We start from the raw sequence: 22,527 nt of genomic DNA on the forward strand, positions 1-22,527 counted from the left end.
CACAACGGGAAGCATCAGGGAGGATAGAGTGGATGCAGAGGGGGAGGGGGAGGGTGCCTGTCTGCTTGCATGGCGCGTGTGTGTGTGTCCTGGAGAGGGTCAGCGAGACGGATGGCACACAAAAAGCATTCACACACAAAAACAGCGCAAACAACGACAACGAAAGGAGTCCCATCTCCGCAACTCGCACATACTCAAGCGGAAAGGAAAACGAAGGTGGGAAGCGAAGAGGCCAGCGAGAGCAAGAAGTAACGCTTGGGAAAGGTATGTGACGAGTCCTCTATGGTATGGCGGCAGTTGCGCTCCCCCTGTCGACAGGGCTGGATGTGGTGGTAATCCGGGACACTGCAGAGAGAGAACGCGCATTGCCCCTTCCTTTTGGAGTTTCGTCGCTCGACAGGAGACGCTGAGCTGAAGGGGAGAGAGAGAGCGTGCCAGGGCTGCCTTTGCTTCCTACGTGGTCTGTGCACGCACAACGTATATCTGTTTCCATACACGCCGACATGCTCGTTAGCGTCACCTTTCGCGGTAGTGCAACTCCGATGGCACTGGGCGGCCACGCCAGTTACCGAGCAGCCGCTCGCAGAGGTGAAACAGGGCTCTCCACGCACACGTGCACGCGTGCACAGAACGCGCGTAGAAAAGACTTGTGCACTTGCTCCGACCCTTATGCAAGTGCACCTGCGGTATTTGCCTCGCACCGGACGTCACCCGACAGCGATGCGACAGCAACACGGTGCCACGTTTCAACACCACATCTTCCGTGCCGAGTAAAGGGGCGCCAAAGCAAACAAACACGAGAAGAGCAGCTCTGATGTGCGTGTCTCCACTTTTACTGTTGGTGCCCATCTCTCGGATACCCAAGACTGGCCAGGAGAGGCGGAGGGGCGGCACAGCCGCGAAAATGCAATAAAAAAAGAGGACAAGATTTGGTGTATCGATTCACAGTCTGTGTCTCTCTCCTTCTGTAAGCATTACGGTGGAGTTGAGAGAGGCAGCTTTCATGGAAGACTTCTAGTTCGGTAAAAGGGCGTCACCAAATCTGGCTCACTGTCAAACGGAAAAGCGTCATGAGTGTAAGCTGTTTCACGTGCTCCGCTGTCGGCTCTTTGGCAACCAGAGGGAGGCGCAGGGCAGAAAGGCAGGAGCTGCACAAGACCAGAACACGCACACAACACTTTCAAGTAACATAGCGGAGACTTGCGTGTCCTCTATTTCTGTTTTGAAGCACCGTCTCACCATGCAAAGCATGGGACTTGGTGGCGAGAGCATGCATCTGTCAGCCAGATACCCGTACTGGGAGAATAGAGGACAGGACAAAACTCAGCAGCAGCGGCAGGCACGTAATCCAGAAGACGAAGTGATAGTTGAAGGGAAATGGGTGCGCGATGCCGTTCAGCGACCACGCAAAGATTGGCGGAATCACGGACATCGTCAGCATGCGCGAGAAAGAGGCAATGGACTGAGCGATGCCGTTGATGGAGCCGACACACTCGTCCGGCGCACTGCGCACCACGTACATGAACATAATGGAGTAGCACCAGGAGAGGCCTATCTCGCGCGTCGAGGTGGCTGCGGCGGCACTGTAGAAGATGGTGGACTTGTCTGTCAGGTACGCACAGCACGGTGTAAGGATGGAGGTGGTGCACCAAAGAAGCACTGATAGGTCCCACAGTGGCCGTGTGGCGCCGCCAAAGCACTTCAGGAGGCTGCTAAAGGCCAAGCTTGCCGCGACATAAACAATCGAGGAGATGCACAGGAGAGCGCCAATATCGGATGAAGAGAAGCCAAGACCGCCTTTTTCGCGCTCCGCAATCGCCCAAAGCGGAATGACTTCAAGCAGTGCACTCTCGGTGGAGGCGATGCACATGTAGATAATCATTACGTTCCGCGAGGTCGGCAGCGCAAACGCCTCGCGGTACCCGAATACCATCGGTTCAGAAGAGCGCGTTGTTAAGCCGTTGTCCGAGGCGCCTTCCCGAGAATGACCCAGAATAGGGATGTCGCTGCACATCTTTTCCTTGAAATGCGTGCCTAACCAGTGAAGTGGGGGCGAAGACACATCGTCGCCGAGTTGCCGCTGCTGACCAAGAGCGTCGTTCTCGCCGCAACGCGCATTTTGGAGAAGGCCCACGAAAGAGGAGTAAGAAGCGGCACGGGACGTGTACCGCTCCGAGAGGCCGTACCGGCCAGCACTTCCGCCCATGCCTGCCCTGGGGCTCTGAATGGCAGCGTCCTTCGTCCAGGGGGGAAGCGCAGCCGCCTGGTTCAGGCTCTCCTGCGCCGACGGCGTGTATGTACACGGGAACGTCTTTTTCGAAAGCGGCGGAGGCAAGGGCGCGGAGCTGGGGTGTCCGCTAAAGTCCTCGGCAGCCACGACGTTCTCCCAAGCATCTTCGGCCCCAGCGTTCTCATCATCGTCTTCATTTTCGATAACCGCAATCTGCTCGGCACCGTTGGAGCGGCAGGCAGCACCCCTGCCGCGCTGTTTCGCCAAGTCAGACATTCGACGCTCTCGGTGCCATCCTGACATGAAGAGCGACATGAACGGCTCTACTGGGCGGCGGCTGGTCTCTGGCAATACTCTTGAAATCATGAGGAGTGTGATCGCTGAAAAGATGCTGATCACCATGCACGGCAGCAGGGCCGGATGCAGCGCAAAGATGTTGTCGTTGTCCGCCATCCCGCTAGTGAACAGCCAGAGCCCTAGTACGGGGTGATGCGTCGGGTTATAGAGATATCCGCCCAGCGCCGGCCCGACCACAGAGCCGACACCCCAGAAAATACTAATCGCAGCAAACCCAATACCCTCCGTGTCCTTGTCGGTGATGTCTGCAATCACCGTCTTCGCAACGAGCACGTTTCCGTTAGCGCAGCCCTGGATAAAGCGTGTGATTATGCAGAATTTCAAATTCGGGCTCAGGCCAAAGAAGATCGATACAACGGCGTTGGCGAGGAGGCCCATCTGAATCATTGGTTTCCGCCCGACCCGGTCACTCGCCGTCCCCCACAGCTTACCGGTCAGCATCTGGCCGAGCTGATATATAGAAATCAATAGGCCAGAGACGTAGCCCGCCTCACTAGGAGGAATGTCCTCCAAGTGTGCCACAAACAGCCCCACAAATGGCATCATGAGCGTCGCCGACAGCGACTCCGACACCAACACGGTCGACAGAATGGCCATGTTGGTGTAGAAGGAAGCCGTTCTCGTTCCCTTCATGGTGGCGAAGGCGTGCCCGAGTGCAGGGGAAGCACCACACGAGAACCAAATGATGTGCGCGTCTGTATGGTGCTGGAACCCTGCGTGGCCTCTCTCTCACCGTGAAGCAAAGGGAGGTGTGTGTGTGGGGGGGGGGGGATGGGGGGCAACACCTCGGTATAAAAGTAGCAGCAGCAGTCCAATACAACGGGCCTTGAAGCAACCGAGGGGGAGAGAGAGAAGACGTGAATAGAAACGGTCGACGAGGTATGACTCGGTGGGGGAGGGGTGTCGAGTTCAGAAGAGCACCACTACCACACCGCCTCAATATAATAATAAAAAGCAAAACGAGGGCAAGGAAATGGAGCGACTCTCAGCTGCAGAGACACAGAGGTCAGACCCGATCGCTCACTACTTCCCTTTACAAGGAAGGCAAAGGGAAAAGAAAGGCAGCAGAACTGGGCCGCAGAGCGAAGAACAACGCGGCCGAAGTCGAAGCAAGCGGACGCTTGGACAGACGAGCGGGGGAGGGGGAAGGGGAGAACACGCAACCACAACAATAAAAAAACGGGCAGCTTCAAAGTGCGATACACGCGCGCACCCACAGGTGCGCGTGGGCCAAAAGGCGCCGGCGAGAGAGGGAAGCAGAAATAAGAGCAGAAGCTGAGCGAACAGCAAAGGAAAACGATCACGCTGACTACTCCAGAGCAAGCGAAGGTGTGGGGCTACAACAGAAGGCCGTGAACTTGCTCTGTTTGCGTGAAGGGAAGCGGTCTGACGCTGTTGTCTGCACCCTGGTATACGACAGCCGAGAAGAGCGTTTCGATCTTTCTCGAGAGAAGGGGTGCTGACTCACCAGCGTACACTCAGGTGAATGCGTTCGATCGTGCACGTGATTCTGAAAATCTTTCAACGCGCCCGTGGATGTGTTCGACTTCCTTTTGTTGTGCGTGATGCAAGATCCGTAGGTCCCCAAATAAGTGAGTGTGGTAGATGCACGTGTATGTTGGTATGCGTCTGTACACACTAAGCACAGTTCGACCAGAGCGTCGAGAGGAAAGGTGTCTGATGTGAAATAGAGAAACGCAAAGCAAACGATATAGGGTCGCGCAGGTGCGCGCCTAGACCCGAAAAAACGCTCTCACGTGCAGCACGGACGTTCACCAAGTTCTCCAGTGCGATGCTCGTAATGATGGCGATGACGATGATGATGAGGGAGTGGATGGGATCGACGCAGCACGGCAGACCTCCAAGGAGGACAGCACCTGATAGAGAAGGAGAGAAGCAGCACACATATCAACACGAGAAGACAGGGGAGGAAGAGAAGGATTGTACGACGGCGTTCGCCGGAGCGCTCCGCAGATCCGGAATGCCCGAGCAGGAGGCATGAACGCACCGCCTAGTACGGCGCAGCCCCCTCTCTCCGACACTGTTCAAAACAGTTGAAGTCCACTGTGTACGCGTTCGCGAGTGCCCCTCACATGCGTGCGCCATGGACTCCTTCCCTGCTCTTCTGTTCGAATGTCGATCATGGGCTTTCAGAGTTGCACGCATCCTAAAATTGACAAACAGGTCGAGGGTAGAGAAGGAAGTGAGTTGGGACGGCGAACACGAGAGACGTCCTCCGCGCTCCAACTAACCACAGCCACAAACGGTTCGCCGCCTGCAGTGCATCATGGCGACACACTGCGCAATGCCGCCGCAAGGTCCTGTAGAGTGGCAAGTGAAGACAGCTCCACAACAGGATCGGCGCCTTCGCTCGCGTGGGGTAACACACGCAGCGGCCAGCCGCTCTGCGATGGGGTTATGCCTGCCGGTCCCGGTAGGACGGAAGCAAGCGTGATCGATTTCGGAAGTCGGCACCATTCCCGCTCGATCGGCCGCACCGTGCAGAGTTGAGCAACACGATACGTTACCACGGAAGGAACCAAGCGAGGCGATTGGCACTCTTCACCAGCCGCCGTCGACGGAGGCTCGCCATCACTTTCATGCCGAGACACCTTCAACGAAGGCAGCCCGACAGCTTCCCTCGAAGGCGCGTCTGTCACAAGCTCCAGTTTGTCGTCCAGAAGTCGCATCAGCTGGGCAGGTCGCCGGTTCCGCGCGTGTGAGAGTGCCTCCTCATCCGGGCCCAGCACAGAGCGCTTGTAAAAGTCCGCTCCGCCGAGGCCAAAGCGCATACCTTTCGTCACATGAAGATTGTACACGTCACTGGACGCCAATGCCCGCATGATTCGCTCCTTCGCGGCCTCACACGCGTACTCCGACGCGTACACGGTGAAAGAAAGCCACAGTGGCTGTAGCGAAACCGGTAGCTCTGCGGCTGGCGACTCGATTTGTTGCGTCATCGCACTTCGCTTGGACGCAGCTGATGTCGCCGTATCGTGCTTCTGTGCCCGCGGCAGGCGACGCATCGCAGCGGTAGACTTGATCAGCACGGAGACCTTCTCGTTCCCAAGCGGGTTGCAGATCCACGTGAAAGGTGTATAGGCAGCGCACCACATCTCGTGTTCCTCCCCACCTTCATTCAGAGAAGGCGAGTGCACGGTCTCCACCGACTCAAGTGCGAGGACGAGAGGTTTCGTGCGCCACTGAGTCGCTGCGGAAGCCACGGGCGGCTCGGCGTCGACGTACGCGGCACAATCATCCCCAGGAGCCATTAGAAGCACCAGAGGAAACACGTCACGCGCGAGGTCGTCAGCGGTAGGCCCATGCGAACAGTGACTTTCACGTTCATCAAATTGGTGATCACTCACCCAGTTCCTGATTCGGCAGCTGTGAAACAGTCGGAGTTGTCCACTCAGCACGTAGACAAAGGAGTCGCTGTGTTCGTGGCAGCGCAGCACGGGCGGCACTCCTTGGTGAAACAGCGCGCGACGCGCATACGCTGCGCGGGGCGCCTTCTCCTGTTGCGCCATATACAGCTGCTCCATCACCTTAGCCACATGGTCCGTGTATAGCGATACAGAAGCCTCGGTGGTGTCTTCAGCTGCCGCGCTCGGTCCGAGAAATGTCCGCTTCAGGTTTTCAGACGCGGCGACAGCGGAGTGAGCGTGAGCCACCTCCTCGGCAGATTTACCAAGGTGCGCGTCGAGCACTAGCCGTGGCCAACAGCATGTATGGTGTTCATTATAGAAGTCTGCGTAGAACTTCAGTTCGTGCACATCGAGAGAGAAATGAGACCTGCCATGATGGCCCTTCAAGTTCGTCGCCGGAGGCGCCTGGTGCACCTCCCACGTGTTCGGTACGCTGTGTGGAATACCGCAGAACAATACAGAGCTCATGCAGGACACATACACGCACGCACGCGGGCATCTGTCCATAGGAATGGGAAAGCGAAAAGAGGAGCGTCCGATTCGGGAATGAGGAATCGCTTCTGCTTTGGGCTCATTCTGCCATACCCCAGCCCGTACACGTGCCGCAAAATAGGGCCGTCATCATAGGAAGCGTCGTGCGTCTCAGGTAATCGGAAAGGGCAATCCACACCTCTCACTCTTTAAAGTGGCGAGTCACCTCGCACTCAGCTGGACGACGCCATTGCCAGTGCGCATGTAACGATGCGCGTCGCTGTTGTTAAGGCTGCCGATGGTGTTATTCACTTCACTTTTTTTTATGCGCAAATGATACGGGAGGCGCCTTCTCAGCTGCGCACACCCTCAACTAGCACCTCGTCACCGCCCTTCTGTGGGAAGCATTGCTCGCAGCGTCGGAAACTCAGAGGACGAATCACCGCGGGAGAGAGAGAAAGACAGTGCTGTCACCACTCCTCGAACTGCTGCGCCGCCCGCCGTGCGATAATCCTACCCGCTCGTCGCACTTCCTCCATGGTCGTGTTGCGCCCAGTTGAGATGCGCAGGGTACCGATGGCTCGATCCGCATTCACCTGAACCGCCTTGAGCGGATCAGAGACGAGGATCTCGGTTCCTTCATCAGCTGTGGAGTGGCATGCGGAGCCTGCCGATATGCACACCTCATCCCCGGCGGTGAGGATTAGCCGCTGCGCTGATATATAGGTGACAGGCGAGCCCGTTTTCCTGTTCGGCACCCGCCTGAAAAGCGCGCAGTTGAGCGTATTGGGCAGAGCGACCGCGATGGCGCCGTTGACGACGAGGCCCATGTCGTACGCCGCCAGCTCCACCGTGAGCACACGCAGCAGTTCATCACGGGTGTCTCGCATCACAGTTGAAAAGCGATCGATATTATTGCACGCAAACAACAGCGCCTCAGCAATACCCGCAGCGAGAAGCACGTTCTCCGTACCGGGCCGGATGCTGCGCTCATGGCCGGCGCCGAAGAGAATGTTGTGCACCGCCACACCGGGCTTGATGTACAGCGCGCCGACGCCCTTTGGGCCGTGAAATTTGTGTCCGCAGACGGAAAGGAGGTCGACGTTTGTCTCCTGCACATCCACCGGGACCTTCCCCAACGCCTGGGCGCAGTCACTGTGAAAAAGACACGACGTCCCGCAGAGCTCCTTCGTTATGCGGCACAACTCCTTGATATCGTTGACGGCTCCAATCTCGTTGTTCGCAAACATGACGGAAACGAGGGCGACGGACTCGGGACCACCAGGGAGACTTTTCAGGACCTGCCGCAGTGTCGATGCATCAAGGCAACCCGTTTGAGGGTTCACTTCGGCGCGCACCGTCTTTACTGTGGTGCGTGATGCCGCCTCGGCGCCGTCGGCGATGCTGGCTGTGCCGCCAGTCCCTAGGTCGCTGCCCTCGATAGATTTCAGCACCTCTGCCACGGCAGGGTGCTCGACGTTCGAGGAGACGACATAGCGTTTTCTGGGCTGCCGTTGACGCAGAGCGAGCAAGCCGCCGATAATGGCGAGGTTGTTACTTTCCGTTCCGCCAGAGGTGAAGATGATGGACTCTGATGAGGGCGCGTTCAGCGCCTTTTGCACCTTCTTGCGTGCCTCTTCCAACTCGTACTTCGCCGCTAGACCGTAGGGGTGTGTTGAGCTGGGATTGCCCCACGCTTTGTGCACGCGACAGATTTCCTGCCAAGCCTCCTCGCAGAGCGGGGTAGTGGCGTTGTAGTCGAGGTAAATGGGCAGCGACTCTGTGGGCGACAGAGGCTGCGGTTTGCGCTTTTTCAGGGGAGGTCCGTGAGCGTTACACATGAGTAAGGATAGCCAAAGAACGACACACACGCAAGGACTTTGGGCACTGCACTTGTGCCACTGTGTTGTGTGACCTTCTTGTAACTGCCACGCGCACTGCGCCATTAGCAATTCGCACAGAGACACGAAGAGTAGCAGAGATGAGAGATGGCGAGCGCACATCATGACAAGGCGTATGAGGCAGACTCCATGCGGGGCGAAACTTCTTCCACGAGCTTGTGTCGCCGTTGCCCGCTTCAGTGCAGTACACGAGGAGTGCAAGACACCTGCTTCCCGCGCGCGCGCGAGAGTCGCCACTGATTCACATCCCAAAGCAGACGGCGGACATGAGGTCGCACACGACAAGAAATCAGCCGCGCATGATGCCACGCACCCGCTAACGAGACTGTGGCTAAACTGAAACAAACAAAAAGAAAACAGTTGAAGCCTATACCCAACTATTCCCCCCCCCTTGAGGTGCGTCTGCACGCATCGTGCAACCGCTGCTCAACTGCTCTCGCTCTTTTCGAAGAGAACGCGATGTACACGAATACGACCATCTGCCTCTCCCTACACTCCTGTGTCTCTCTGATGCCGGTGCTCTGTAGGATTTTCCCATCTGCATCCCTCTCTACCTAGTATACCCGCTCGACGGATCATAGAGTCTGGGAACAGAAGAAAAGAGGTGTGTGGGGGGGGGGAGGCCAAGAAGGACGACGAAAGAATCCAACAACGGCACCTGCTCAGACACCACACCAAAAGGAAAGACACGCCAAGACGCAACGACGCACACGACGTGCACAGTCTTGAGTCACACACACACACCTACACACATACACGCATGCACACACAATCGCCACTGGAAAGAACCATTATCAGCTCGTTAGTTGGGTGGTACGACAGAGGCACGAACAACAAACACATAAATAATAGATGAATAAATGAAATAATCACTCAGTCGAGCAGCACTCTTCGCTTGTCAGCGTGAGATGAGAGCCCGCACAAGGAAGAAGAAACAAGACAAGGGAGAGACAGACAGAGGGGAGGGGAGGGGAGGGGAGAGAGAGCTGAGCCACCTTCCGCGGTTTCTTCTTTTCGACGCCGGTGATGTTCGCACACGCACGCACACACACACACACAAAAAATAACAATAGTAAAAAAAAGCGGTGCGGAGTCCATCTGATTCCAGCAGTGCACCGTTTCCTCTGGTTTTTTTGTCCCTAGAACACCAAAAGATAAGAAGGGGATACATAACGACAACAAAGACCTCACGTGCCTCCACCCACTCCCTTCCATGTGGCGCACCTGCACTGATACAACATGCAGCAGAAAGAACAGTGGGTACAGACAGGTACCCGTGCGCATGCACATAGGACATACGACATACAAGACACACACACACACATACGGCTGCCCTGCCAGCGGCCCTTATCTTTGGCTGCCCTTTACCCACGCACTTCTCGAGGTATCCGTCTCTACGTCATAGATCTCACCGATGGTAGACAGACGCATCTTCTCGTGCTTTTTTGCACCAAAAGCAGCCTTCGGCACACAGATGACACAGTTCGCTAAGTACTTGTCGCCACTGTCGCCGCAGACCATGCACGTGTGCGCAGCAGCAGGGTAGGCAACTGACCGGCCTCCACCTAACCACCTTCACAGTACCCCCCCCAAAAAAAAAAAAAACTTACACATACACATACACGTACACGTACACGTACACACACACACACACACGAAAAGGAGAGGCCAGTGCGCCGTGAAAAAGATGAAAACGGCTGGAAAGAGATCGGAGAAGCGGTGCAGAGGATCTCGGGAGGAAATCTGCTCGAAGTGCTGAAGACCCTGTTCGTGGGAAGAAAGGCTGAAGGGGCGAAGGAGACGGGCATGCAGAATTCTGCATCGTTCATCTCGCAGCCACATTAGCTCGCACCGCAGACTTCTCTCACACCTCACCAGGAAAGAGGGCGGCGAGTTCCTCTTTCACTCGCTGTGTGTTCACCATCGGCAGCTCTGCCGTCACCTCGGCGAGCATTTTCGGCACCTCCGACCTCACTACGTCTTCGGGGGTGTCATTCATGCTAATAAAGGTGAGTGTGCCGTCCACAGAGGCGAACGCCTCGGCGTTCATGGGAATTTGCGTCAGCAGAGACCGAAGTGCCGCCGCCAAACCGTTGTAGCGAGAGTTACTTCGCTCGGATTTGGGCTTCTTTTCAGCAGGTTCTGTCGTAGCGTCGGTTGCGTTGTTTCGCGCGTACATGTCCGCCAACTGCTGCTCGAATGAGTCGACATCGCTGACGTCCTCATCGCTGTCGCGCTCGTCGTCCTCTTTGTCTCGCAGGAATGGGTCACCCCCCATGACACGTCCACTATCGGTGCCACCGTGCAGGTCGAGATCTCGGTCAAACCGATTCCGCTTCTGACTGCGGTTCTCCGCGCGCTGCGCCGCTTTGAGGGCCGCCCGACGCAGCTGATCCTCGCGCTCCGCCTGCAGTTGCTCCGCCGAGGCATTTGTGACATGATCTTGAAGTCGTGCCTCTAACTGCAGCTGCTCCGCCAGTGTCATCGGCCGGCCATCCTTTATGCGTCGCTTCATTTCCCGCTCGCGCATCTCATATTCCTCGCGTACAAACTCTTCGTGGATGCTGCGTCCCTTGCGCGGGCGAGCCCAGTTGATTGATGGCATAGCAGAGTCCGCGTACGGCAAGTTGCGGTCCCGGTTCGCCAATTCGCGCTGGCGGCGCTCCTGCGCGAGGGCAGCCTCGATAGAGGCCGCCTCCCCGAGGCGCGCGGTGAGATGCTTCTGTGGAACAGTGGAGGCAATCACAGCATCGATTTCCATCCCTGCCTTACCCACTTCTAGCGTCTCGCCGAGTAGATTTAGTGTGGACTCCTGCGAGGGAAGCAGCGTCAGTACGTCATTGCCGACGTGCATCGTCATGGAGCCATCGCTCCAGCGCACGATGCGGCTATTGCTCGAGACCCCTTTATCACTGACGTTCCACCGGAGCACGTTGGTCGGCGTGTAGAGCATAAACTTGTTGCTCTCCAAGTATGCGCAGGTCGACGGGTCGCAAGGGCGCGGGTCGGCGTGCAGCGTCTGTCGGTTCGGAAAGATGACCGGCATGTCCAGCAACCAGGACGGAGTCGCCGTCCTCTCCCGCTTCTCGTCCCAGCGCTCCGGCAGCGAGCTCTCCAGAAGCGTAAAAGGGACGTTCTGATCGGCGCGCAGTACGTCGGCGCCGGCGCTGCCGAAGTACCGCGCACCCTCCTCGTACACCAGCACATCTTTGTTCATTTTCATCTCTCGTGCCAGCATCTCAACACCGTAGCGCTCCTCTTGAAAGAGGTGCACGTCATCTTCGCGGATGGCACCACCGAAGAGGTCGTGCAGGATGGACCGTGTATCAATGAGACCCGGATCCTTCGCTGTGGCTCGGTCAAGTTCTTCCACCTGGAAGATGGGACCGAACAGCGCCTGCATCGTCAGCCCCATAACCGCGGGTGCGTGGGCACCTCCAGGTTGTGAGAGGACGTCATCCTCGTCGAAGCCCGTCGCTGTAGCGGCTGCTAGAGGGGATGTAGCCGCTGGCACATGTGGTGCAGGAGCCATTAGGTCCGTCGGCTCTGGTGCTGTGTGGCACTCCATTCCAGGAACGCGCGGTGTAGATGATTCGGGAAAGGGACAAACAGCCCAAGAGAGAAAGAGAGACGGCAGTACAGGAGGAATTACGCCACACTATCCGGAGTTTATGGAACAAAGTGAACCAGGAACAACAAAACGCGATGTTGAACCCCACCACCACCACCACCACCGACAAGCACAGCACAGCCTTTGCGCAAACACATACACACAGCGCACAAAAAGAGAAAAGATCCCGCCAGCAAACACAGCACCACGACCTTTCGACACACGGCACGCACTGCCCGTGATGTTTCCTCCTTCGACGAGGACTGCAACGCAGCAGCGAGAGATTCCAACGGGCTAAAGGAACAGAGAAACACGTTACAAGGGAGGGTCGAAATTGCGGCGGCACGAGGGTTGATTCGCTGCAACCGTGTTTGTGCGGGTGGCCGAGTGCCTCTTCTCGCGTGCGCAATGCTACAGCGCCTGTGTGCACGTCACAACTAGGCGTTATTCTTCCTCACAGCTGGGGGAAGTTGGATGGGGAGTGTTGGCGGCTTACGTGATCAACGTGCTCAGGAAGCGCGAGCAGCTGCAGAAGGACAGTCGCCGTCTGAGGCGGTAACGATTCGTATGTGCAGCCTACAACGGCAATCGCACGCACTGCGAGTCCCCCCCCCCTCGCCCAGAACGACAAAGATCAAGAAAGAAAGAAACGGCCGAAAAAAGTTCGTGAGTGCGTAGAAGAGTATGGTTCCCCACATGTGCCGCGCTCCAGGAAATGCGGGGGAACAGAGCTTGACCAGGGAATCAACACGGGAAAAACGCGAGCCGATGCAGCCACGTAACCCCGCCTCCCCCCGTTGCCACGACGCAGCTGTGAGAGAAGGGAGAGCATCCTCCCCCATCATCGGTGCGCTTATAGAAGCTTAAGCGAAACGGTTGTGTATTTGTTTCGTGTGCACCATCGCCGCCGCTCTACAGCTGGCAGCGGTGGCTAGCGTCATCCGCGGTGGTAATTTTGTAAACAAGCAACAAGCACCCCGCGTGCGTTTGGCCCCCGCAGAGAGCACCGATCAGAGAGATTTGTGGTGAGGGACGTTTGTTACAAGTGGCTTAGCCGCTTCTTCACGAGCAACATCGGTGGAATCAGGACCACTCTCACGTCATTCAAATTGAAAAGCCGTCCCTTCTTACAGACGTCGCGTGGGGAGGGGCAGAGACGGAGGTGACAGGACCTCGCACCAAGAAACGAACGGGTACGACAGCCAGCAGCGCTTGGCAAGAACGCTTCCTCTCGTGTAACTCCAGTTGCACCGTCGCGGAAAACGGGCGTAACAGCAATACGCCCCGTCCCCGCTCACAAAATCCGACCGCGGAAAGATGAGATGTTCAATATAGACCCGCAGATACACGCAGGCACACACGCACGTGTGATTTTGTGCTCCCCTATGCCCCTTTCATTCCGTTCGTCAGCTGTGCAAATCCTCATTTCGGATTTGCGCGCGTAGCTTGACACAGCGCTTCTTGTGGTCCCACTTTTTGGAGAGGCTGTCGCTCACCGCCAGCCCACGCTCCACCATCTTCTCCTTGCGCTTCGCCTGCTTTCGCGTCAGCTGCTTCTTCTTTGTGACAGAGGCGTCAAGGACGAGGCCACCGATAATGCGCACCGCCCGCTTCACCGCCACGTTTGTTGCCGCCTCATCCATGCCAGGGCCGCTCGCAGCAGTGCCCGCGCTGGTGTCCTTCTCTAGTTCTCCATTCAGCCGCGCCATCTCGCGGTCAACCTCGTCTTCCAGCTTCTGCGATTGCTGCTCACTGCGGCGCTCGAGCTCGCGCTGAGCACGCTCTACCTTTCGCTTCTGCACCGTCTTTCGGTGCGCCCGCTTCTTCGCCATCTGCTTCAGCTTTCGCACTAGCTTCGTCATGGTTTCGGGGAGAAGCGGCCAATGGAGAAGTGAGTTCGGTTTCCTGTGCTGACTCTCCGTGTGTGGCAAGAGCACCTCGCATCCGTGCAAAATGCGTGATTGGCGAGGCGGCCGATGCATTGTGTGTGTGTGTGTGTGTGATGTTACGTGTGCCAAGAGAGGAAGAAAGAGGATGAGGCAGGCGGTATAGAAGCGAGAGAAATGATCGCTGCACATTCGATATTGGCAACATCGACGGCGGTTTAGCGGTACCGAAGCAGGGAGCAACCGAGTGCAGACGCACACAGCGTGCATCGACGGGCACGTATGCGCCCAGTAAGAAAACGCGCCCATCGAGAACAACGAATCTGCCATGTGCACATCTCGTATCTGGCCCATTTAGATCCCATAAGACCGGAGGACGTACATGACACAGATATCAAGTGTGGCACCGTCCCACCAGAAAAGGAAAAAACAAGCTTGGAAAGCAAATCCATTGTGTCGCACTAGGCAAACATACGTACACGCAGACCTGCGCACAAGACGTACGCTGGCCGCCCTCTTCTTCTCACGGGTTAGTATTCGTCCATCTTCAGGTGCTTCTTTCGCTGCTTCCGTAGCCACGAGTTGTAGAGAACCGAAGACGTGTTGGCGGCCCTGTCAGACGAGATCATATGCGCCGGCATGGACGGCATCACACGCAGCGTTTCGGCGATGTTGAAAACAGCCTCCTTTGGCTCAGGCACCGAGTGCTGTGTCACTTCCTCAAGGGGGACCTCTTGGCGGACCGGTGGAGCGTCACCGGTGGCCGTTGTATCCGCGACAGAGGCGTGCAACAGTATGTCGGCCAGGGCAACGCTATCTGTCACAGCGGCGATGTCCGACGGACAGGTCGCGAAACCTTCCAAAAGTAGCTCCATGAAACGAAAGCACAGCTTAGGGTCGCTGCGCTCCAGCTTGTCAAAGTGCTCAGTGAGCTCCCCCATAATGGTCGTGGTGGTGGTGATGTCGCGTGGCAGCTGCCGAGTGTTCTGCACGCGCTCCCGCAACGCTGCGCAGGTGCTCTTTTGCGCAGAGGGCATGGCTGAAGTAGACGTCTGTGTGGCCATCACACATATGTCGCGGTACTGGTCATGCAGACGCGCGACATCGTGCAGTGCCTGCTCGGTCGCTGCTGCCAACGACGGAGCTAGGCGTTGTCGCGCCGGCATGGTGGCTGTGGCAGTTGGGTCGTTTGACGCACTGCCGCCTGGCAGCTCACACGGTTCTGTTGTTCCTGGAGGCAACACGGCCATCGGCACAAACACGTCGCGAAAGCTGGGTGGAGTCGTCCAGTGCAGATCTTGTAGCGATAGAGATATCAAGGAGTTGTCGACGACCTTGTTAGGAAGGTCTGTGTCGACCATGCTCACAGTTCGCGAGTGTGGTGCAGTCGGTTGCACCGACGCAGGCGTGCGTTCATGTCTCCTGATGGCTTTAACGGCTTCAGCGAGGTGGATGACGGTGCGGTTCGGCTCAAGCATTGTCAAGGTGCGGTGCTTCGCAATGGCGCTAGACTTGAGGAGCGTCGAAATGGACGGCCGCTTCGTGGGAGAACACTCCAGGCAGCGACAAATGAGGTCGGCCATGCCTTCCTCCGTGTCAGCCGGGAGCAGAGCTGCTGGTTGGGGCAGATGACTCCGGATCACATGAAGGCGTTCAGTCGCATTTGTGGCCCCGGAGAGGTTCTCGTGATTTAAGGAGCACAGCTGCAACATCAGAAGCCCCAATGCCCACACATCAGCGCAGAATGGAAGCGTGCCGCATGGCGCTGACAAGACTGCATTCCAGTCGGACATTTCGCTCATCTCTGGTGCACAAACGAAACACTTTCCCTCACCAAGGACAGTGCCTGTTGAGTCGCCTATGAACGACGTGCACGGCGACTCCATGACCGCTGCCGGCGCAGAGCTCGTCGGCCCTTCCACCGCATCGAGCATCGCTACCGCAGAGAGAGGAAGCCGAACCTGCACGCAACCCTTGTTGACGTCCATTTGCACCCAGTCAAGGGGGAGATCGCGGCACAGCACATGCCCAACAGTGTGTAAGTGCAGCAGGACCTGCGCAAGTTGGCACGCAATGGCCGCCGCGTCGTTCTGAATCTTGAGGCTTCCTTGCTTGAGGCGTCTCTTTGCCACGGCGTCGGCGTAGTCGGCGAGCGAGCAGCCATCAATGTACTCCTCCACTACCACCAGCGCAGTTATTGATGACGAAGAGGCCAGCGCCGGTACGACTGCGCCGGCAGGCCAGTAGGAACCTCCACTGTCTTGTGCGGTGCCTGCCTGTTTCACGAGATTTTCGACTGGAGGTGACGAGGTCGCTGGGGACGCACCGGGTCCTTTCATGACGACGACGCTGCCGACGCCGCCGCTTGTGGAGCTTGGAGAACTTGGAGCCTGGTTCGTGTAGAAGGCATCTATCAGAGTGCGCAGGTACGGGTGATCAGCTTGTCGGCGAAGACGAATGTTCTGCAAGACGAGATGCAGCGAGGCAGCTTCGGATGTGGTGTCCGACTCCTGAAGAGGGGTAGTGAGTGGAATGTATGTGACAAGTGCTGCGCTCACCAATGACTTGGCGCCCGACTTAGTAGCATTGCCCTCCACAAGAACCGGTATGTCCTCCGCGCATGGAGGGGGGAGGCGTTGGGCACGGTACGTTGTAGCCTGTGCAAAAAGTGCACCGTAGGAGCCGCGCTCGGGATCCACAGCCATCTCCAGCCGGTACTTGTGGCCACGGGTATCGACGAGTACGGCGCTCATGACTGTGCAGGAGGCGGAGAACACAACAAAAACAGAGAAGAAAGTCGAAACGGCCGGCGCCCGTGCCGGGAGAGAGGGTGGGTGCAGAGCAGCACCGGCAATGTAGAAACACTGCCGAAACAAAGCAAAAAAAAAGGTCCGGCGCGCGCAAGTTCCGTTACATCTTCACACGCATGCAACCGGGCGCTGCAGCGTTGGGTCTATGTAAAGGAGACGCAGAGGTGCATGAGGGAGGAGGATGGGGTGCAGATGTGTGAGCGAGTAGAGGCCGGCGTGAGCAACAACGCATAACCTGCATGAGAAAAAGGAAAGAAGTTTCCCCCATGCAAGAAAGAGAGAATAGGCGGGAAACGAAAACAAGCAGTGGATTGGGACGACGCCCCATTTCGACCGTCCCCGATGGGGCTCTCCGTGGCGGAACCCAAAACGCGCAAAAAAAAATGCGGGGCCGGCAGTACAGCCGTGCAGGGTTTGATGGGCAAAACTGCCATCATGCCTACGGAAATCGCCGCGACTGCAGCACGTTCCGGTCCATGGTGTGCCTGGCGTACTATCAGCGAGCAAAGACAAAGTACACCTTTCTTTGTTCGCGTTCTCGTGATGATGTCTTGATGCACCGTGGTTTCCTTCCTCCCACTCCTCCACGCCGTCCTCCCTGGACGAGAGGAAGGCATGGAGCGCAAGATGGGGGCGATGTCACCCCCCTCCCCACAAGCGACAACACGAGCCCCCGCAAGGGTATCGCTGAATTGTCAGAGGAACGCAACACAGACACACACATACGACACCACCAACGCCCTCTAGGGTCGAGAAACATCAAATGCTCAAGTAAGCAGTTTTTTGCGGCGGAAGAGCGCCTCCATGGCATCCTCAAACTCTGTTCCGGTGACGAGCATGCCCTTCTCGTGTCGGTACGACGGGTTCTTCGTCACGGTACGGATAAACACGTCTTTGAGGAGTTCCGTCAGGGTGCCTTGCACGAGTGCCGTGCTCATTGCCTTGTCCGTAAAGAGAGCAACGCGGTAGCCCGTCATTGTCTCCAAGTAGTGTACCTTGTACAGTGGTGTGTGCACGGCCCGCAAGCCGCCAGTCTGCGTGGAGGACAGCTGGGAGCTGATGTGCTGGAGGGTGTAGACAAACCCAGCGACGAGACCGTCCTCGCCGTGCTGCACAGCGCTGGTACGCCTCCACTGCTTTGTGTAGATGGTGTCCCCGTAGCGGTTGAACACGTAGATGGAGTACAGCGTCATGGCTGCACCCCGGCGGAGTGCGGACAGAATTAGGAATGCGACACGCACACAAAAAAAAACTACTTCAGGCGCCCCACGGTGAATTCGCAGTAGAAGCGACCCCTCAACAATTTTCTTTTTCGTAGGAACAGCGTCGGAAATGGCAGTTAAGGCGACCTTCACCTGTGCAAGGCCTTCGTTTTTTTTTTCGATAGCAGCACCGGGGATGTGCGCAGCGCGGGCCTTGTGAGTTCTGTCCTCGGATACGTAATCAGGGAGCAACACAGGCGGCGCACCCTGCAAAAAGCGAAGGGCAGCGGTCCGGCGCGCACTCTGTCCAGCGCGGAAGGAGAGATCGGCAAATGAGACCATGTCGGCGGAAAAAAGGGAGGAGTCCAACAGAGAAAAGACAGAGGAAGGCCGGGCATACGACTCCCCGTGCAGTCATGTGTGCTCTCAGCGTTCCGCAGCACAAGAAGAACAGGAGAGGCTCGACAAGGGCACGTGCGCAGTGCAGACATTTACTCCGCTCAGGGCAGAATGCGGGAGAGTACCCGTGGGATGCAAGACTCTAAGCCCGCATGATTTCATTGCATATATGTGATTTTTGTTGCTGCCTCCTTCCTCAGCAGCTGCAGTGTTTAGGTTACGCACCCGAAGGCAAGGTACAGCAGCACGGGGACGTCAGAGAGAGAGAGCAGTCTCGTGAGCGTGCCCATGCACCTCTCTCTGTGCGTGCGGGCACGAGGGCGATGGGTCATCTGCTCCCTAGCACCGGCCGAGCAGAGCAGGATAAAAGGAGGGAAAACTCTCGGGAAGGAGCCTGCTCGTAGATGCCAGCGTCACCGAAACAGGTCTTTCCAACAGTGCTCATCTCGGTGGCCGTTGGTAGCTGCTGCTGATGTCGCGCTCGTGCGCCAGCGCGTCGCGGTCAAGTGACTGGCGGTACTCGTCAATAATGTTCGGTACCCAGTCCGGCATCGGCTTCGTCTTGGCGTCACGCAGTGGCACCCAAGGCGCCGCACGACGCTGCCGCTCGCGCCTCAACATTGCCCGCACCCGTCGCTGCTCCGCTACCATCCAATGGTCGTAGTCGCTGCCGCGGCGACGTGCGAGCCGCCGCCAGCGCATGAACTCATTCGCCTCGTGCGCACGATCTTGCTGCTCCGCCTCATCGAGGTTGATGTCATCAGCGCTGACTCGCAGCCGGTTGACGCCAATGTCAACGGAGGCATGCTTCGCCTGCAAGTCTAATGTGGAGTGCTCCTGCTTCGTCTCCACCGGCAGGTAATCCCAGTTGCCCCGCGGGCGGAGGGTATAGAGCACGACTGACATAGATATGAGCAGATCGGACGGCGTCTCGCTTGGAGAAGGGAGGCTGTCGAGAAGAAGCCGCGTGCTTCGCCGCGACAATCTCCTTTCCAGACGACGAAGCATGTTCCGCTTGTGGTTCGGGCCGGCAAAGAGAATGTAGCCGCTTTGTGCATCGTCCTCAGCGCTGGACGCGCCGGTGAAGCGGTCGAGGCAGAAGTCCGAAAGTAACTCCTCTCTCGCCTCGGAGACACCGGCGAGGCCGCGCGACGACGATGCCGCGTAGGAGGAGTCGGGCCGCCGCGGTGCCGGAAGAGGCACGGGCGCCGCCCCCACCACACTAGACCGAAAGACGCGTCCAACAGACGCCTCCGACGAGGAGACAAACCCTGTCTGAATGCCGGCACTCTCACCATCCACGTCGGCAGCGTCTGCCTGTGCGGTATAGCAGAGCGGCAGAAGGTTGTTGCGCTCGACAACGTGATTTAGCAAGCCATACACGTCGTCGCCGTCCTCCTCCTTCAACGTGTAGATTGGGACGGAGGTTTGAAAGTGCGCCCCGCGGGCAGCGCGAATGACGCGGTGGTCGTACAGGTCAGCGCAGTGATTTGTCGCGATGATCGCGTCGTACTGATACCCCGAGGCAGTGCGGAGGAGGGTGCCTAGCACACCAGGGTCCTCGACGTTGTCGAGGACAAGCACACGGTTAAGGCGCTGGTGATTTGCTATGAGCTGCTCCTTCATCGGTGGCGTTGGGATCTCAAAGTCACCAACGTAGCCGTCTGAGCCCGGGTTGACGGCAGCTGACACAGACCTGTCAACAAGCACGACGTCCGTTTTCCGGCGGTCATGGAGCAACTCCGGGATCGCTTTGCCGCGCTCTACCATCAGGTGACGTGGCCTGTGTCCGGCGCGGCACAGCTCCTCGATCATAGCCCGTCCACCGATGACGAGCATCTGCCGTGCTTGTCGGTACTTCTCGTTAGTGCTGAGCTTCACAAAGTGCTGCACCAACGCGTGATTCACGTCGTCGATGACTGTTCCCTCCCAGAGCACCTCCTGCTGCATTTGGAGCAGCAGCGCCTTCTGGGCCTGCTTCTTGAGATCCTCTGCCGAAAGGCCAGCAGAGGTCGACGAGGAAGACGCAGAGGCGGCGGCGCAGCTCGCTCGTATCGGTATAGTGACGTTGCGCTGCGACGGATCCTTGGGTGCGAGCGGGTGACGGTAGGCGGACTTGCTCATCCGGGCGACGGTGCGCTGCTCCCCAATGGAGGACTGGAAGCGGCGAGCTGTGCATAGCCTCGATACCCCGACTACGGTGCAGCGCCTGATGTGATCATCCTGCGAGACGATGCCCGGTAAAGAATGTGCGTATCGTTTCATGACGACGGACCAGTAACTCACTCTATGTTCTCCACGCTTCAACGACTTGATGCCCTATGAGACTCGATCGAGGGAAGCGAGCGACCGACGGAAGAAATACACAAGAGGGAGTCGGTGCGCCAGAGAGGGCGACGGCGACGAAACAATAACACAAAAAAAAAACGGGACGTGCGAAAGGGAAGGGCGTGAGGTTGTTCATTGGAAAGTGGGGAGGCTAACGCATTCCTTCTCGGCACAGCCAGAATCTCGTCAAGCTCGCAGCTTCCTGCCCCTTCCTCATGCATTTCGCGCGCAGAGGAGAGAGGAAAAGAGCGGGGTACGCACCGCAGCGAAAGGCCTGCTGCCTTTTTTTTCGAGCTTTCAGCACATCTTCCGCAGATTCATAACAACTCTGGAGAGCATAAGGGATGCATGCAGACCCACCGACCGGTGAAAAACACCCGCCTCTCCACGGTAGCTTCAAGGCTTGCTGGTGTCATGCGAGCGACCGCCTCTCAAACAGACGAGAGGTGTGGAAGACGACGCTCTGGCAATCCAAGTATACAAAAAAAATAGGAAGGGCGGAACGACAAGAATACACGCGACGGGTGTTCCTAACGATAGTGTACATGAAAGGGACGACAAAAGAAAAAAAACTACACGAGCATCGTACAGACACGCGAGTGGGAACGGAGGGGGGAGGAGGGCGAGACGCGCAGGTGTCAGTTGGTCCTGTGCCTTCGACATAATTCGCTCGTGTTCGCCTATTTTTCCTTTGCGTGTGCACCAAAAGCCTCCTGTGAGCCCCTCACAAAGGCTTCGTTCACATCAAAACCGGCGCACCGTTACGCACAGATTGAAGACTAAACGGAGGAATTTGCTGCAACACACATCACGCACGGAGGGGCAGATATGCCCGCGGGTCTCAGGCCCCCTTATGCACTCTTGCTAGAAGGGGCCCCGTAGCTCCTTGGTGTAAGCATTCTTGTCCAGAATCCTGGATATCTGCAAGGCAGCGTAGATCATGGGTAGCGGTATCTGCACCACGAGGGCGTGTGCCTCCTCCTTCACGGATGCCCCGTCGAAGTGCTCGCGCAAGAACTCCAAAAAGTACGGAAAAATGGCGTCTGTTGAGTCGCTGCCGTCCTCCTGTAGCGTTAACCGAGGGCAGGCCGAAGCGCGGCGTGACGACATCTCCGTCTCGTCGATCATCGACAGCACACAGCGCACCTCAAAACGAATGAGACACCGCTGCTCCTGCTGCGAAACCTCGCCGGTCTCCCTCTTTGTGAGGGCATGGCTGCCGTAGGGACCACTGATGTCGTAGTACGAGCTGTTCTCGTCGTGAAGCCACGCAGGGCTACGGTACTTGTCCAGCACACCACGCCGCCTCGCCACCACCTTCTTGCCCGTTCCGTCGTCGGTCGTATCAACGACTGGGGTTTTAGGCGGCTCCACTTCCGTGCAGTAGAAGTACGGGCCGGTAATGGGGGGGTGGTTGCTTGCGTAGACGACGGAGCCGACAAATTGCGCGTCTGGGTAGCTTGATCGGGTATTGTCAGCGTCGTTGTACTGACCTTGGTAGGCGGCGATCTTCAGCGGGCCCTCTGTCACACTACACCGCATGGCAAGCGCGACCGGTTCGCCTAGGCGCGTCAAAACACGCTGGAAGAAGCAGATGCTGCTCGCCAAGGCAGCTGTGGTAGAGAGGAAAGTACTCTCAAAAGAGGCGCCACCGTCGCCGACGCCGATGAGCAGGCCATAGTGGTCCTCGAGAGAGTAGCGATGCACCTCGCGCAGCACCGAAATGATGTTCGGGTTGTCGGCCTGCTCGGGGTTCAAAGCAAACTGGTGGCGCACATATGCGCCGGTGGTCGGCGTCGTCGACGGGGGCCTCGGGATGCACTCGGTGAAGAAGGAGGAGCGCATGCCACGCGGCAGGCAGTGCATAAAGTGTGGAACGTGGAAGAGCTGCGGGTACGGGTTGGC

At 57.6% G+C, this 22,527-nt stretch overlaps 9 protein-coding genes across 9 annotated transcripts in view; all 9 read right to left on the minus strand.

The window, feature by feature from the left end:
* Positions 1–1,279: 1,279 nt before the first annotated feature.
* On the minus strand, positions 1,280–3,220 carry LMXM_34_2820 (conserved hypothetical protein; the record flags this gene model as incomplete). Its single annotated transcript, XM_003879229.1, has 1 exon — positions 1,280–3,220. The coding sequence occupies one exon, from the start codon at positions 3,218–3,220 to the stop codon at positions 1,280–1,282; it is 1,941 nt and encodes a 646-aa protein (XP_003879278.1).
* Positions 3,221–4,872: 1,652 nt separating this feature from the next.
* On the minus strand, positions 4,873–6,522 carry LMXM_34_2830 (conserved hypothetical protein; the record flags this gene model as incomplete). Its single annotated transcript, XM_003879230.1, has 1 exon — positions 4,873–6,522. One exon carries the CDS (start codon positions 6,520–6,522, stop codon positions 4,873–4,875), a length of 1,650 nt encoding a protein of 549 aa, XP_003879279.1.
* A 434-nt stretch (positions 6,523–6,956) lies between these two features.
* Positions 6,957–8,327, minus strand: LMXM_34_2840 (putative aminotransferase; the record flags this gene model as incomplete). Its single annotated transcript, XM_003879231.1, has 1 exon — positions 6,957–8,327. The coding sequence occupies one exon, from the start codon at positions 8,325–8,327 to the stop codon at positions 6,957–6,959; it is 1,371 nt and encodes a 456-aa protein (XP_003879280.1).
* Positions 8,328–10,251: 1,924 nt separating this feature from the next.
* Positions 10,252–11,919, minus strand: LMXM_34_2850 (conserved hypothetical protein; the record flags this gene model as incomplete). Its single annotated transcript, XM_003879232.1, has 1 exon — positions 10,252–11,919. One exon carries the CDS (start codon positions 11,917–11,919, stop codon positions 10,252–10,254), a length of 1,668 nt encoding a protein of 555 aa, XP_003879281.1.
* Positions 11,920–13,403: 1,484 nt separating this feature from the next.
* On the minus strand, positions 13,404–13,859 carry LMXM_34_2860 (conserved hypothetical protein; the record flags this gene model as incomplete). The annotated part of the gene is made up of 1 exon (XM_003879233.1): positions 13,404–13,859. One exon carries the CDS (start codon positions 13,857–13,859, stop codon positions 13,404–13,406), a length of 456 nt encoding a protein of 151 aa, XP_003879282.1.
* Positions 13,860–14,413: 554 nt separating this feature from the next.
* LMXM_34_2870 (conserved hypothetical protein) lies at positions 14,414–16,636 on the minus strand (the record flags this gene model as incomplete). Its single annotated transcript, XM_003879234.1, has 1 exon — positions 14,414–16,636. One exon carries the CDS (start codon positions 16,634–16,636, stop codon positions 14,414–14,416), a length of 2,223 nt encoding a protein of 740 aa, XP_003879283.1.
* Positions 16,637–17,460: 824 nt separating this feature from the next.
* On the minus strand, positions 17,461–17,886 carry LMXM_34_2880 (conserved hypothetical protein; the record flags this gene model as incomplete). The annotated part of the gene is made up of 1 exon (XM_003879235.1): positions 17,461–17,886. One exon carries the CDS (start codon positions 17,884–17,886, stop codon positions 17,461–17,463), a length of 426 nt encoding a protein of 141 aa, XP_003879284.1.
* An 849-nt stretch (positions 17,887–18,735) lies between these two features.
* Positions 18,736–20,559, minus strand: LMXM_34_2890 (conserved hypothetical protein; the record flags this gene model as incomplete). Its single annotated transcript, XM_003879236.1, has 1 exon — positions 18,736–20,559. The coding sequence occupies one exon, from the start codon at positions 20,557–20,559 to the stop codon at positions 18,736–18,738; it is 1,824 nt and encodes a 607-aa protein (XP_003879285.1).
* A 1,817-nt stretch (positions 20,560–22,376) lies between these two features.
* Positions 22,377–22,527, minus strand: part of LMXM_34_2900 (conserved hypothetical protein) — a gene marked incomplete at both ends in the record, with an annotated part of 1,918 nt that continues 1,767 nt past the window's right edge. The window contains one exon of the mRNA XM_003879237.1: positions 22,377–22,527. Coding sequence (XP_003879286.1) covers positions 22,377–22,527 — 151 coding nt within the window.

Source organism: Leishmania mexicana, chromosome 34, assembly GCF_000234665.1.
Source record: "Leishmania mexicana MHOM/GT/2001/U1103 complete genome, chromosome 34".
NCBI classification, from domain to species: Eukaryota; Euglenozoa; class Kinetoplastea; order Trypanosomatida; family Trypanosomatidae; genus Leishmania; species Leishmania mexicana.